Below are 13,449 nucleotides of genomic sequence, written 5' to 3' on the forward strand. Positions count from 1 at the left end.
ATTTATGTTACAATACTAGTGCTGTGGTGGTGGGTGTGGTTTAAAAGCCATTAGGAACAGAGGAGGCAGAAAGAGCTTCAGGGAAATATACTCCTGGATCTGGTTATTGAAGCAGGAATACAAATTTGCCAGGCAGACAGATAGGAGAAAACAATGGAGCCACTTGAAATAGACTGAACAGAAATCGTGAGAGAGTGATATGTGGCCCAGAGGAGAATAGGCAATAGAGTGGCAGGCGAATGAAGTTGGGTCAATAGCCAGGGGTCAAATTGCAGGATACTGTGGAATGTTTTGCAAAGTTTTAATTTGACCCAGATTGGCTAAGGTGACCTGGGAGGATGCACTGGGATGACCCAGAGGGATGGTACAGGGAGGGGGGAGGGAGGGGGTTCAGGATGGGGAACGCGTGTATACCTGTGGCAGATTGATGTTGATGTATGGCAAAACCAATACAATATTGTAAAGTAATTAACCTCTAATTCAGTTCAGTTCAGTTCAGTTGCTCAGTCGTGTCCGACTCTTTGTGACCCCATGAATCGCAGCACTCCAGGCCTCCCTGTCCAACGCTAACTCCCAGCGTTCACTCAGACTCATGGCCATCGAGTCAGTGATGCCATCCAGCCATCTCATCCTCTGTCGTCCCCTTCTCCTCCTGCCCCCAATCCCTCCCAGCATCAGAGTCTGTTCCAATGAGTCAACTCTTCACATGAGGTGCCAAAGTACTGGAGTTACAGCTTCAGCATCATTCCCTTCAAAGAAATCCCAGGGCTGATGTCCTTTAGAATGGACTGGTTGGATCTCCCTGCAGTCCAAGGGACCCTCAAGAGTCTTCTCCAACACCACAGTTCAAAAGCATCAATTCTTTGGTGCTCAGCCTTCTTCACAGTCCAACTCTCACATCCATACATGACCACTGGAGAAACCATAGCCTTAACTAGACAGACCTTAGTTGGCAAAGTAATGTCTCTGCTTTTCAATATGCTACCTAGGTTGGTCATAACTTTTCTTCCAAGGAGTAAGCGTCTTTTAATTTCATGGCTGCAATCACCATCTGCAGTGATTTTTGAAGCCCTAAAAAACATTAAGTCTGACACTGTTTCCACTGTTTCCCCACCTATTTCCATGTAATGCTCAAAATTCTCCAAGCCAGGCTTCAGCAATACGTGAACTGTGAACCTCCAGATGTTCAAGCTGGTTTTAGAAAAGGGACAGGAACCAGAGATCAAATTGCCAACATCCACTGGATCATTAAGAAAGCAAGAGAGTTCCAGAAAAACATCTATTTCTGCTTGATTGACTATGCAAAGCCTTTGACTGTGTGGATCACAATAAACTGGAAAATTCTGAAACAGATGGGCATACCAGAGCACCTGACCTGCCTCTTGAGAAACCTATATGCAGGTCAGGAAGCAGCAGTTAAAACTGGACATGGAACAACAGACTGGTTCCAAATAGGAAAAGGAGTCTGTCAAGGCTGTATATTGTCACCCTGCTTATTTAACTTCTATGCAGAGTACATCATGAGAAACGTTGGGCTGGGAGAAGCACAAGCTGGAATCAAGATTGCTGGGAGAAATATCAATAACCTCAGATATGCAGATGACACCACCCTTATGGCAGAAAGTGAAGAGGAACTAAAAAGCTTCGTGATTAAAGTGAAAGAGGAGAGTGAAAAAGTTGACTTAAAGCTCAACATTCAGAAAACGAAGATCATGGCATCTGGTCCCATCACTTCATGGGAAATAGATGGGAAACCTCCAATTAAATAAATTTATATTTAATAAATAAATTTATATTAAAAAAAGAGGTAGGAGCACAGTTTATCTAAGTTGTGTAATAATATAATATATAAATTAAGAATAACTTTATTCCTGCTATCCTGGTATTACTGATAGTATAGGCTGTTACTTTCAAAAGTGATTTGGTTTGGATGAAATACATGACAAAGAATAGTGAGAAGAGAGATGTGATATTTTGCACATATATTTAGTCTTTGTCCACAGTTCCTGGCTCACAGCTCCCCAAAACCTTAGAATTTCTTTAGTGGCTAGAGCCATAAAGGTGCCTTGTTAGGTAATGACATGACTTTTGGATCCCAGCTAAGGTTGGGTACTGCTTTCCAGAAGATCAACCATGTGATTAGAGGATTGGGACTTTCGTTCCACCCCTGCTGAACTTCTGGGAGGGGAAAAGGGCTGGAAGTTGAATCAGTTGGAGGCTGAACCAATGGCCAGTTTTTTACTTAGCCATGCCAGTATCATGAAGCCTCTATAAAAACTCTTTCGGATTAAATGACATTTTTCTCCTCTGTATTTGCTCATCAATTTTAGTGCTGAAGCAATGGCTCTAGAAACAGGCCAATTTCTGACAGTCATGTGGCCCACATCATTTTTGGAATTTGCAGAAATGCTTATCACAACATTGGAAATGAAAGAGACTTCTCTCCTTGTCTTTGTGCTAAGGGTTCATTTGGAATCTATTAAATTGATGACTGAGGTAATACCTGTGCCCTTGGGATTGTTACCAATAGTGACCTTAAACTGGCTCCACCAAAGCCTAATCTGTCGCCAGAGAACAATGTCCTTTCTGCCCTTGTAGCCAACAGGACATGTGGGAAATCAGCGGCATGTACATAGATATTAGTGCATGGATCTTAGTCATCATACTTAGCAAACACTTTCCTAAAAAACCTGGTGCCAAACAATTCTTAAAATAAAAATGTACATGCTTCATTGATTCAATGAAACAAAAAACAAACAAACAAAAAACCCCAAAGGATGGGGTTTGAGAGCTTCTATGTTAAGCATGTAGAAATTTGAAAACAGTGTGCTCTGAGAGGGCATGGGAGCTTTCTCAATACTTTGCCCAATGAACTCTTCAATCTGGCTATTCCTGAGTTATATCTCCTTTTAATAAACTGGTAAATAAACAAGTTTCCTGAGTTCTATAGGCTTGTCTGGCAAATTAATCAAACCTAAGGAGTAGGTGGTGGGAACCTCCAATCTTTTGGCAGTTGGTCAGAATCCCACAGCTGACAACCTGTGTTTGCTACTGGCATCGGAAGGGAGAGGGACAGTGTGTTGGGACTGAGCCGTTAAATTTGGAATTTGATGCCACCTCCAGGTAGTCAAACATCAGAATAGAGTTGAATTTTAAGAACACCCAGTTGGTATCCAGAAAACTGTTGGTGGTTTGTGAATCACACCTCCTCACACACACACGTTGAAATTGGATAAAAGAACCTAAAAACAGGGGGTATTTTCAGTTATAGACTGAAAACTGTGTGTGTCCTTTCTCCTACCCTGCATTGTCCTGCAGTCTCCTTATATCTTGGCTTTGGCTCCAACTGAAGAGAACTTAGCCACTGGAGAAGTTAACTGGGTTAAAATATCCAGAAAAAAATATATAAGTGGGGCTTAAAATATAAGAAGATTATGAAGCAAATCATAGGCTTCCTTCATTTTAAAATTGTAGTTAATAATCAGGAGGAATATTGATTATATATATTTTCTCTTTTACTCAAGTTAGAGTGCTAAAAATAAACTATAAAATATAAAATATGATCACACATTCCTCACCAATGGAATATAAATAGAAAATATAATCAATGTAGGTTTAGCTTCAATTGAAAAACGAAGGAAAAATTAGTTTCTGTATATCATAGCATGTTAAAATTAATTTTCATTCATATAATTAAGAAGCAATAAAAACAGAATTATTTCAATTTCTGAATGGATTTTCATCAGCAACAGATTGAGAATTAAACCAGAACCATTTTACCTCACTAATTACAGAAAGATAAAACTACCAATCTCCTGTTTGACCACTTCCAATTTGCCTTGATTCATGGACCTGACATTCCAGGTTCTTATGCAATATTGCTCTCTACAGTATCGGACCTTGCTTCTATCACCAGTCACATCCACAGCTGGGTATTGTTTTTGCTTTGGCTTCATCCCTTCATTCTTTCTGGAGTTATTTCTCCCCTGATCTCCAGTAGCATATCGGGCACCTACCGACTAGGGGAGTTCATCTTTCAGTGGCCTATCTTTTTGCCTTTTCATACTGTTCATGGGATTCTCAAGGCAAGAATACTGAAGTGGCTTGCCATTCCCTTCTCCAGTGGACCACATTCTGTCAGACCTCTCCACCATGACCCGCGGGCATGGCTTGGTTTTACTGAGTTAGACAAGGCTGTGGTCCTAGTGTGATTAGATTGACTAGTTTTCTGTGAGTATGGTTTCAGTGTGTCTGCCCTCTGATGCCCTCTTGCAACACCTACCATCTTACTTGGTTTTCTCTTACCTTGGGCGTGGGATATCTCTTCACGGCTGCTCCAGCAAAGCACAGCCACTGCTCCTTACCTTGGACGAGGGGTATCTCCTTGAGAAATCTGTATGCAGGTCAGGAAGCAGCAGTTAGAACTGGACGTGGAACAACAGACTGGTTCCAAATAGGAAAAGGAGTACATCAAGGCTGTATATTGTCACCCTGCTTATTGAACTTATATGCAGAGTACATCATGAGAAATGCTGGACTGGAAGAAACACAAGCTGGAATCAAGATTGCTGGGAGAAATATCAATAACCTCAGATATGCAGATGACACCACCCTTATGGCAGAAAGTGAAGAGGAGCTTTTACCTCTTGATGAAAGTGAAAGTGGAGAGTGAAAAAGTTGGCCTAAAGCTCAACATTCAGAAAACGAAGATCATGGCACCTGGTCCCATCACTTCATGGGAAATAGATGGGGAAACAGTATCAGACTTTATTTTTGGGGGCTCCCAAATCACTGCAGATGGTGATTGCAGCCATGAAATTAAAAGATGCTTACTCCTTGGGAGAAAAGTTATGACCAGCCTAGATAGCATATTGAAAAGCAGAGGCATTACTTTGCCGACTAAGGTCCATCTAGTCAAGGCTATGGTTTTTCCTGTGGTCATGTATGGATGTGAGAGTTGGACTGTGAAGAAGGCTGAGCACCAAAGAATTGATGCTTTTGAACTGTGGTGTTGGAGAAGACTCTTGAGAGTCCCTTGGACTGCACGGAGATCCAAGCAGTCCATTCTGAAGGAGATCAACCCTGGGATTTCTTTAGAAGGGATGATGCTAAAGCTGAAGCTCCAGTACTTTGGCCACCTCATGTGAAGAGTTGACTTATTGGAACAGACTCTGATGCTGGGAGGGATTGGGGGCAAGAGGAGAAGGGGACGACAGAGGATGAGATGGCTGGATGGCATCACGGACTTGATGGACGCAAGTCTGAGCGAACTCCGGGAGTTGGTGATGGACAGGGAGACCTGGCGTGCCGCGATTCATGGGGTCGCAAAGGGTCAGACACAACTGAGTGACTGAACTGAACTGAACTGAACTGAAAACTACCAATCATTTCCCTATCAGGTCAATAAAAATAAAAGTAAAATAATATTTCTCTGAAATTGTAGGAACTGGTAAACTTACATGATGTTTTGTTAGTGAGTCTGAGTTCTGTTTTGAAATATCTGTTGTTATTGTTGTTCAGTCATTAAGTCATGTCTGACTCTTCGAGAATCCATGAACTGAGGCAAACCAGGCTTCTCTGTCTATCACTATCTCCCTAAGTGTGCTTAAACTCATGTCCACTGAGGCAGTGATGCCATCCAACCATCTCCTCCTCTGTCACCCACTTCTCCTGCTGCCCTTAATCTTTCTCAGCATCAGGGTCTTTTCCATTGAGTCAGCTCTTCGCATCAGGTGGCCAAAGTACTGGAGCTTCAGCTTCAGCATCAGTCCTTCCAATGAATATTCAGGATGAATTTCCTTTAGGACTGACTGATTTGGTCTTCTTGCTGCCCAAGGGACTCTCCAGAGTCTTTTCCAACAATACAGGTCTTAAGCATCAATTCTTCAGTGATCAGCCTTTATGATCCAACACTTGTGGTCCAACTCTTATGGTCCAGCTCATCCAAACATGACTGTGGGAAAAACCATAGCTTTGACTACACAGAATGTTGTCAGCAAAGTGATATCTCTGCTTTTTAATATACTGTCTAGCTTTGACATAGCTTTTCTTCCAAGGAGCAAGTGTCTTTTAATATGGATACAATCACCATCCACATTGATTTGGGAGCCCAAGAAAGTGAAATCTGATCCTGTTTCCACATTTCCCCCATCTATTTGCCATGAAGTGATAGGACCTAGGTTTTTGATGTTGAGTTTTAAGTCAGCTTTTTCACTCTCCTTTTTCACCTTCGTCAAGAGGTTCTTTAGTTCCTCTTCACTTTCTGCCATTAAAGTGGTATCATCTGCATATCTGAGGTTGTTGTTATTTCTCCCAAACATCTCAATTCCAGCTTGTGATTCATCTAGCCTAGCATTTTCCGTGATGTACTCTGAGTGTAAGTTAAATAAGAAAGTTAACAATGTGCAGCTTTGTTGTATTCCTTTCCCAATTTTGAAGTGGTCAGTTTTTCCATACATGTGGGCTTCTCTCGTGGCTCAGTATAAAGAATCTGCCTGCATGCAGGAGCCCCAGGAGATACAGATTTGATCCCTGGGTTGGGCAGATCCCCTGCAGGAGGGCATGGCAACGTACTCCAGTATTCTTGCCTGGAGAATCCCATGGGCAGAGGAGCCTGGCAGGCTACAGTTTCAATAGGGTTTCAAAGAGTTGGACACAACTGATGCGACATAGCATGCACAAATACATGGAGTTGTTCCATGTCCAGTTCTAACTGTTGCTTCTTGACCTGCATATGGGTTTCTCAGGAGACAGGTAAGGTGGTCTGGTATACCCATATCTTTAAGAATTTTCCACAGTTCGTTGTGATCCACGTTGCCAAAGCCTTTAGTCAATGAAGCAGAAGTAGATGTTTTTCTGGAACCCCCATGCTTTCTCTACAATCCAACAAATGTTGGCAATTTGATCTCTGGTTCCTCTGCCTTTTCTAAATCCAGTTTGGACATCTGGAATTTCACAGTTCACATACTGTTGAAGCCTGGCTTGGAGAATTTTGAGCATTACTTTGCTAGCGTGTGAGATGCATGCAGTTGTGCAGTAATTTGAATATTCTTTGACATTACCCTTCTTTAGGACTGGAATGAAATCAGACCTTTTCCAGACCTATGGCCACTGCCGAGTTTTCCAAATTTGGAAAAGTGCTACACTCATAGCACTTTAACAGCAACAACATCTTTTAAGGTTTTAAGTAGCTCAGCTGGAATTCTATCACCTCCACTAACTTTGTTCATAGTAAGGGCTCCTAAGGTCCACTTTACTTCCCACTCCAGGATTTCTGGCTCTAGATGAGTGATCAAACCACAGTACTTCTCTGGGTCATTAACACGTTTCTGAGTATTCTTGCCATTTCTTCTTAATCTTCTGCTTATATTAAGTCCTTACCATTTCTCTCCTTTATTGTGCCCATTCTTGTATGAAATATTCCCTTTATATCTCTAATTTTCTTGAAGAGACCTCTCATCTTTCCCATTCCACTATTTCCCCCTATTTCTTTGAATCATTCATTTAAGAAGGCCTTCTTTTTCACCTTGTTATTTTCTGGAATTCTGCATTCAGTTGGGTATATCTTTCCCTTTCTCCTTTGCCCTTCACTTCTGTTCTTTCCTGAGCTATTTGTAAAGCCTCCTCAGACAATCACTTTGTTTTCTTGCATTTCTTTTTCTCTGGAATAGTTTGGTCACTGCCTCCTGTACAATATTACAAATCTCTGCATTATTCAGGCACTCTATCAGATCTACTCTGTTGAATCTATTTGTTACCTCCACTGTATATCACAAGGGATTTGACTTAGGTCATACCATGAGTGACTAACATTTTCACTGAATGATCTAGTGGTTTTCCTTACATTCTTCCATTTAAGCTTGAATTTTATAATAAGGAGCTCATGATTTGGGCCAACTCCAGGTCTTGTTTTAGCTGACTGTATATAGCTCTCCATTTTCAGCTGCAAAGAACATAATTGATCTGATTTCCATATCGACCATTTGGTGATGTCCATGTCTCTTGGTATGTTGGAAAAGGGTGTTTTCTATGACCAGTGTGTTCTCTTGGAAAAACTTTGTTAAACTTTGTCCTACTTCATTTTATACTCATAGGCCTAACTTACTGGTTATTCTGGGTATCTCTGACTTTCTACTTTTGCATTCCAGTCTGATATAATGAAAAGGACATCTTTTGCTTTTTGTTCTAGAAGGTGTGGTAGGTCTTCATAACCAGTCAGCGTCAATTTCTTCACCATTAATGTTTGGGGCACAGACTTGGATTACTGTGATATTAAATGATTTGTCTTGGAAATGAACTGAGATCATTCTCTCTGAGCTTGCACCCAAGTACTGCATTTCAGAATCTTTTGTTGACTATGAGGGCTACTCCATTTCTTCTAAGGGATTCTTGCCCACAATAGTAGATATAATGGTCATCTGAATTAAATTTTCCCATTCCTGTCCATTTCAGTTCACTGATTCCTAAGATATCAATGTTCACTCTTTCCATCTCCTATTTGACCACTTCCAATTTACCTTGATTCATGGAGCTAACATTCCAGGTTCCTATGCAATATTGTTCTTTATAGCATTGGACTTGACTTTCACCACCAGGTGCATCCACAGCTGAGCATCATTTCTGCGTTGGCCCTGCCACTTCATTCTTTCTGGAGCTATTAGTAATTGTTCTCTGCTCTTCCCCAGTAGCATACTGGACATCTTTTGATCTTGGGGGCTCATGTTATGGTATCACATCTTTTTGCCTTTTCATACTGTTCATGGGATTCTCTAGGCAAGAATACTGGAGTGGGTTATCATTTCTTCCTCCAGTGAAATTCTATATTTTATTCTATATTTAAAATTCTATACTTTATGATTACTTAAGAGATATTTTTGTTTATTAGTGCTTGGACTGGACAGATTCACACCAAACTGAGGTTACTTTCGAGGAGTGGTGTTTTACAATGGTGATTAAAAGAAATTAGATTTGTTCTTTAGTTTGCTAGGGCTTCCATAACCAAGTACTACAATGGGTCACTTAAACAACAGAAACTTACTCCGCAGTTTTGAAAAATAGAAGTCTGAGATAAGCTGTCAGGAGGGTAGATTTCTTCTGAGTCCTCTCCCCATTGGCTTCTTGATGGTTACCTTCTCCCTGGGCCCTTACATGGTCTTCCTTCTATGACTCTCTTTGTCTTAATCTCTTCTTCTTATAAGGACCTCAGATATATTGCGTTAGGGCTCATTCATATGACCTCATTTTGTCTTGATTACTAATTTTGAAGGCCCATATCCAAATACAGTTATATTCTGAGGTCCTGGGTGTTAGGACTTTAACAAATGAATTTGGAGGTGGTGGAGGGACAGACACAATTCAGTCTATGTTATATCCCTAACATCTTTTATTTAAAACAGAGAAACAAAAGAAATTAAGAGTTATATTTGACACTGATGCTAAACAAAGTTATGAAATAAAAGTATATGGTTATCTAAGTCTAGAAAAGTTCTTTGTGGGATATCTATTTAGTCTTCCAAACTTTAAGAGTGCTGCAGCACCAGATTGCTAACATTTGTAATTTTAGGAAGGTGAAAATGGAAATTGGTAGAGGGATATTCTTAACATGTTTCAATGGATTTTACTTTTTGAAACTGTTGTCGATGTACAGAAATTTGCTCCACACTCAGTTGTTCCTATCATTAACATTTTACATTAGTATGTGAAATACTAATGTGTTTGGTTATAGTTGCTGAACTATATTGATACATTGTTAACTGAAGTCCATACTTTATTCAGATTTCCTTTTTCATAATGTTCTTTATTTTTTATTCCAGGAGACTATCTGGGATAATTCCATCTAGATTATCATATCACATTTAATTATCATGTCTCCTTAGTCTCTCTGAGTTATGACAGTATGACAGTTTCTCAGACTTCCATTTTTTGACAACATTGGGTTTTGAAGAGTACTGGTCAGGTGTTTTGTAGAATGTCCCTATACTCGAATTTTCATATTTTTTTTTCATGATTAGATCTGGGTTATTAATTTGGGCAGAAAGATCGCAGAGATAATGTGCCATATTCATCACATCATATCAAGGCTATTGACATGATTTGTCACTGTTGATGTTCCCCTTGATCACCTGGATGAGGTTTGTATATTTCAGATGTCTCTTGTGTAAAACTATACCATTTTGCCCCTTTTCATACAAAAGGTACTCACTAGGTACTCAGCAGGAGGAAGTACTCATTAGGAGGAAGTCACTTTGTACATCCCACAGTTAAGGAGTGGAGAGCTGTTTTCCACTTCCTTGAGGGCAGAGTACCTACATAAACTCCTGGGCATGATTTTGCATGAGAGATATGTGACTTCTCTCCCATTTATTTATTTATATAATCTTATTAACTTTTTATTGTATTCCTTTTAATTATTTTACACATATATTAATTTTGTAATTATTTTAAAATAATATTTTAAAATTCCTTAGCAAATTATTAACCAATTTTGGACTTCAGAAGTTAGGAGCACTCGACCTTATTAGAAAGGACCTATGGAGTTTGAAGAGGGGTTTCCCAGGTAGCACAGTGGTAAAGAATCTGCCTGCTAATGCAGGAAGTGCAAGAGATGCATGCTGGTTTGATTCCTAGGTTGGGAAGATCCCTGGAGTAGGAAATGGCAACCTGCTCCAGTATTCTTTCCTGGAAAATTCCATGAACAAAAAGGCCTGGTGGGCCCATGGGGACACAAAGACTCCAACATAACTGAGCGACTGAGTGGATACACACACATGGAGTTTGAAAATACAACTGATTGTGTACTCATTCTCTATTAGTAATGTGTCCCAGGTGGTGCTAGTGGTAAAGATGCTGCTTGCCAGTGCAAGAGACATAAGAGACATGAGTTCAATCCCTGGGTTGGGAAGGGTCCCTGGAGAAGGGCATGGCAACCCACTCCAGTATTCTTGCCTGGAGAATCCTATGGACAGAGGAGCCTGGCAGGCTATGATCCATAGGGTCACAAAGAGTCAGACATGGCTGAAGCTGCTTAGCACACACACATTCTCATTTAGACCACAGAAAGCAGCTTATACAAATATTTAACATTATTACTGCTTAGAGAGTAAGAAGGTTGCATCTGTAGATCAAAGATGAAGCCAACAGAAGGCTTTCTTGTTATATACAGTCTTAAAGCATGTTAAGTGTCATGACTTCAAGGTAGGTTGCAAGGAGCTAACCTTCATTTTGTGAACTCTTGCACCCCCTTGTACTATACTTGGAAATAATATGTATATATCGTGCATTTCTTGTATACAACTGGAAAGTTCCTGGGATAAAATTTTTTAATTGTTTCCTTTGAATATATATATATATATATATATAGTTGGAGTATAATTGCTTTACAATATTATGTTAGTTTCCTCTGTACAATGAAGTGAATGAACTATATGTAAATATACATATTTCCTCTCCCTCTTGGACCTTCTTCCCACCTCCCCCCATCCCACCCATCTATGTCATCAATGATATAGATGAACCTATTTCCAGGGCAGGAATGAGATACAAACATAGAGAATAAACATAATTATTAATATTTCCTCCTTACAAAAGTACTTAAAAGTAGATTTTTGAAACTAAATCAGCATACTATTAATAATAACCATAATATCACATTATCCCACAATTACTGCTCTATTATATACATTATCAATGACTTAATATTTCTCCTACATTGTAATTTTTTTCCAGATATTTCAGTCAGCCTGTTAGCAGTTGTTGTCAGCTTTTGTGGCCTGGCCTTGTTGGTTGTTTCACTTTTTGTCTTCTGGAAGTTATGCTGGCCTTTCTGGAAGAGCAAACCCATGACTTCCAATGTCAGTACCCTTCCACAGAGCATGTCAAGTGCTCCCACTGAAGTCTTTGAGACTGAAGAGAAAAAAGAGATTAAAGAAAATGGAGAACCAGCACTAAAAGTTATTGAGCCTGCAATAAAAATCAGCCACACTTCCCCTGATATCCCAGCCGAAGTCCAAACTGCTGTAAAAGAACATTTAATTAAACATGCACGTGTGCAAAGACAAACAACTGAGCCTACATCTTCATCCCGGTAAGGAAAGATCAAATAAACAAAACTATCTGGGCTGTGTGTGTGTCTGTATTTGTGTGTGTTGTATGTGATTTTCTAAGGGAGAAAAACTGAGGTGGGAAAGGAGAAAAGACAAACAAGAGAAATGAGAAAGACAGAGGAAAATAAATAATAGAGTAAGGAGGGAATTGATAGGATAGAATAAATAGGGATGAAGAGAAAGAAATTGAGGACAAAGTGACACAGAGAGTGGTACCATGAAAGGTAGAGGTTTCATTAAAATAATCTAATTAGATATTTATTTATTGGCTTTTTCCTTTGAAATATTTTTGGTTGATTTCCAGTCTTTTGATTTAGTTTAATACAACCAATAAATAAGTCAGCCATTTGCCTTGTATTCCATTAAATCACCTACAAGTTCACAATCAAAACTGAGTAACAGAGGCTAATGTTTAGTTTATACTTGTTTAGCACCTATACCATAAACTGCTAGAAAATTTCATTGCTTATTGGAACTCATAGACCAAACTATTATGGTAAATTGCACAACAGCTTTGGTGAGTATCATGAGCATAGTAAGAGTGTACATGAAGGGAAGGCAGAGGGAAGCCTCCTTAGAGTGATACATTTTAAGGAGGTATATTTTAATTCAGCCTGGAAAAATCAGCAAAAGTTTACTTGAACAAAAATAATTTGCTATGGTGTATTTCAAATTGTGTTAACTGTAAATGGGAAAAAGATTCATATGAAAAGATTTTTTTCTACTGCAACCCACTCCAGTACTCTTGCCTGGAAAAATCCCATGGATGGAGGAGCCTGGTGGGCTGCAGTCCATGAAGTCGCGAAGAGTCGGACACAACTGAGCGACTTCACTTTCACTTTTCACTTTCATGCACTGAAGAAGGAAATGGCAACCCACTCCAGTATTCTTGCCTGGAGAATCCCAGGGACGGGGAACCTGGTGGGCTGCTGTCTATGGGGTTGCAGAGAGTCGGGCACGACTGAAGCTACTTAGCAGCAGCAGCAGCAAGGTCTTCAGTCTTTAACATGAAAAACCAACATGTTATTGTAATAGTAGCAGTGTTTCTGATAATAATGGTCTAATAGTAGCAGTATTTCTCTGATTCCCAGATGTAACAGTTTTACCTTGCTGCTGCTGCTAAGTCATGTCCGACTCTCTGCAGTCCCTTACACGGCAGCCCACTAGGATCCTCTGTCCCTGGGATTCTGCAGGCAAGAATGCTGGAGTGGGTTGCCATTTCCTTTTCTAATGTATGAAAGTGAAAAGTGAAAGTGAAGTCACTCTATCGTGCCCAACTGTTAGAGACCCCATAGACTGCAGCCTACCAGGCCTGTCCGTCCGTGGGAGTTTCCAGGCAAGAGTACTG

At 40.0% G+C, this 13,449-nt stretch overlaps 1 protein-coding gene across 1 annotated transcript in view; it reads left to right on the top strand.

Moving 5' to 3' along the window:
- The window catches only part of SYT10 (synaptotagmin 10), a 106,916-nt gene that overhangs the window by 22,502 nt on the left and 70,965 nt on the right, over positions 1-13,449 (top strand). The window contains exon 2 of the mRNA XM_068971705.1: positions 11,725-12,082. Within this exon, the coding sequence (XP_068827806.1) occupies positions 11,725-12,082 (358 nt within the window). The remainder of the gene's footprint in view (positions 1-11,724; positions 12,083-13,449) is intronic.

Source organism: Capricornis sumatraensis, chromosome 4 (assembly GCF_032405125.1).
Source record: "Capricornis sumatraensis isolate serow.1 chromosome 4, serow.2, whole genome shotgun sequence".
Lineage (NCBI taxonomy): Eukaryota > Metazoa > Chordata > Mammalia > Artiodactyla > Bovidae > Capricornis > Capricornis sumatraensis.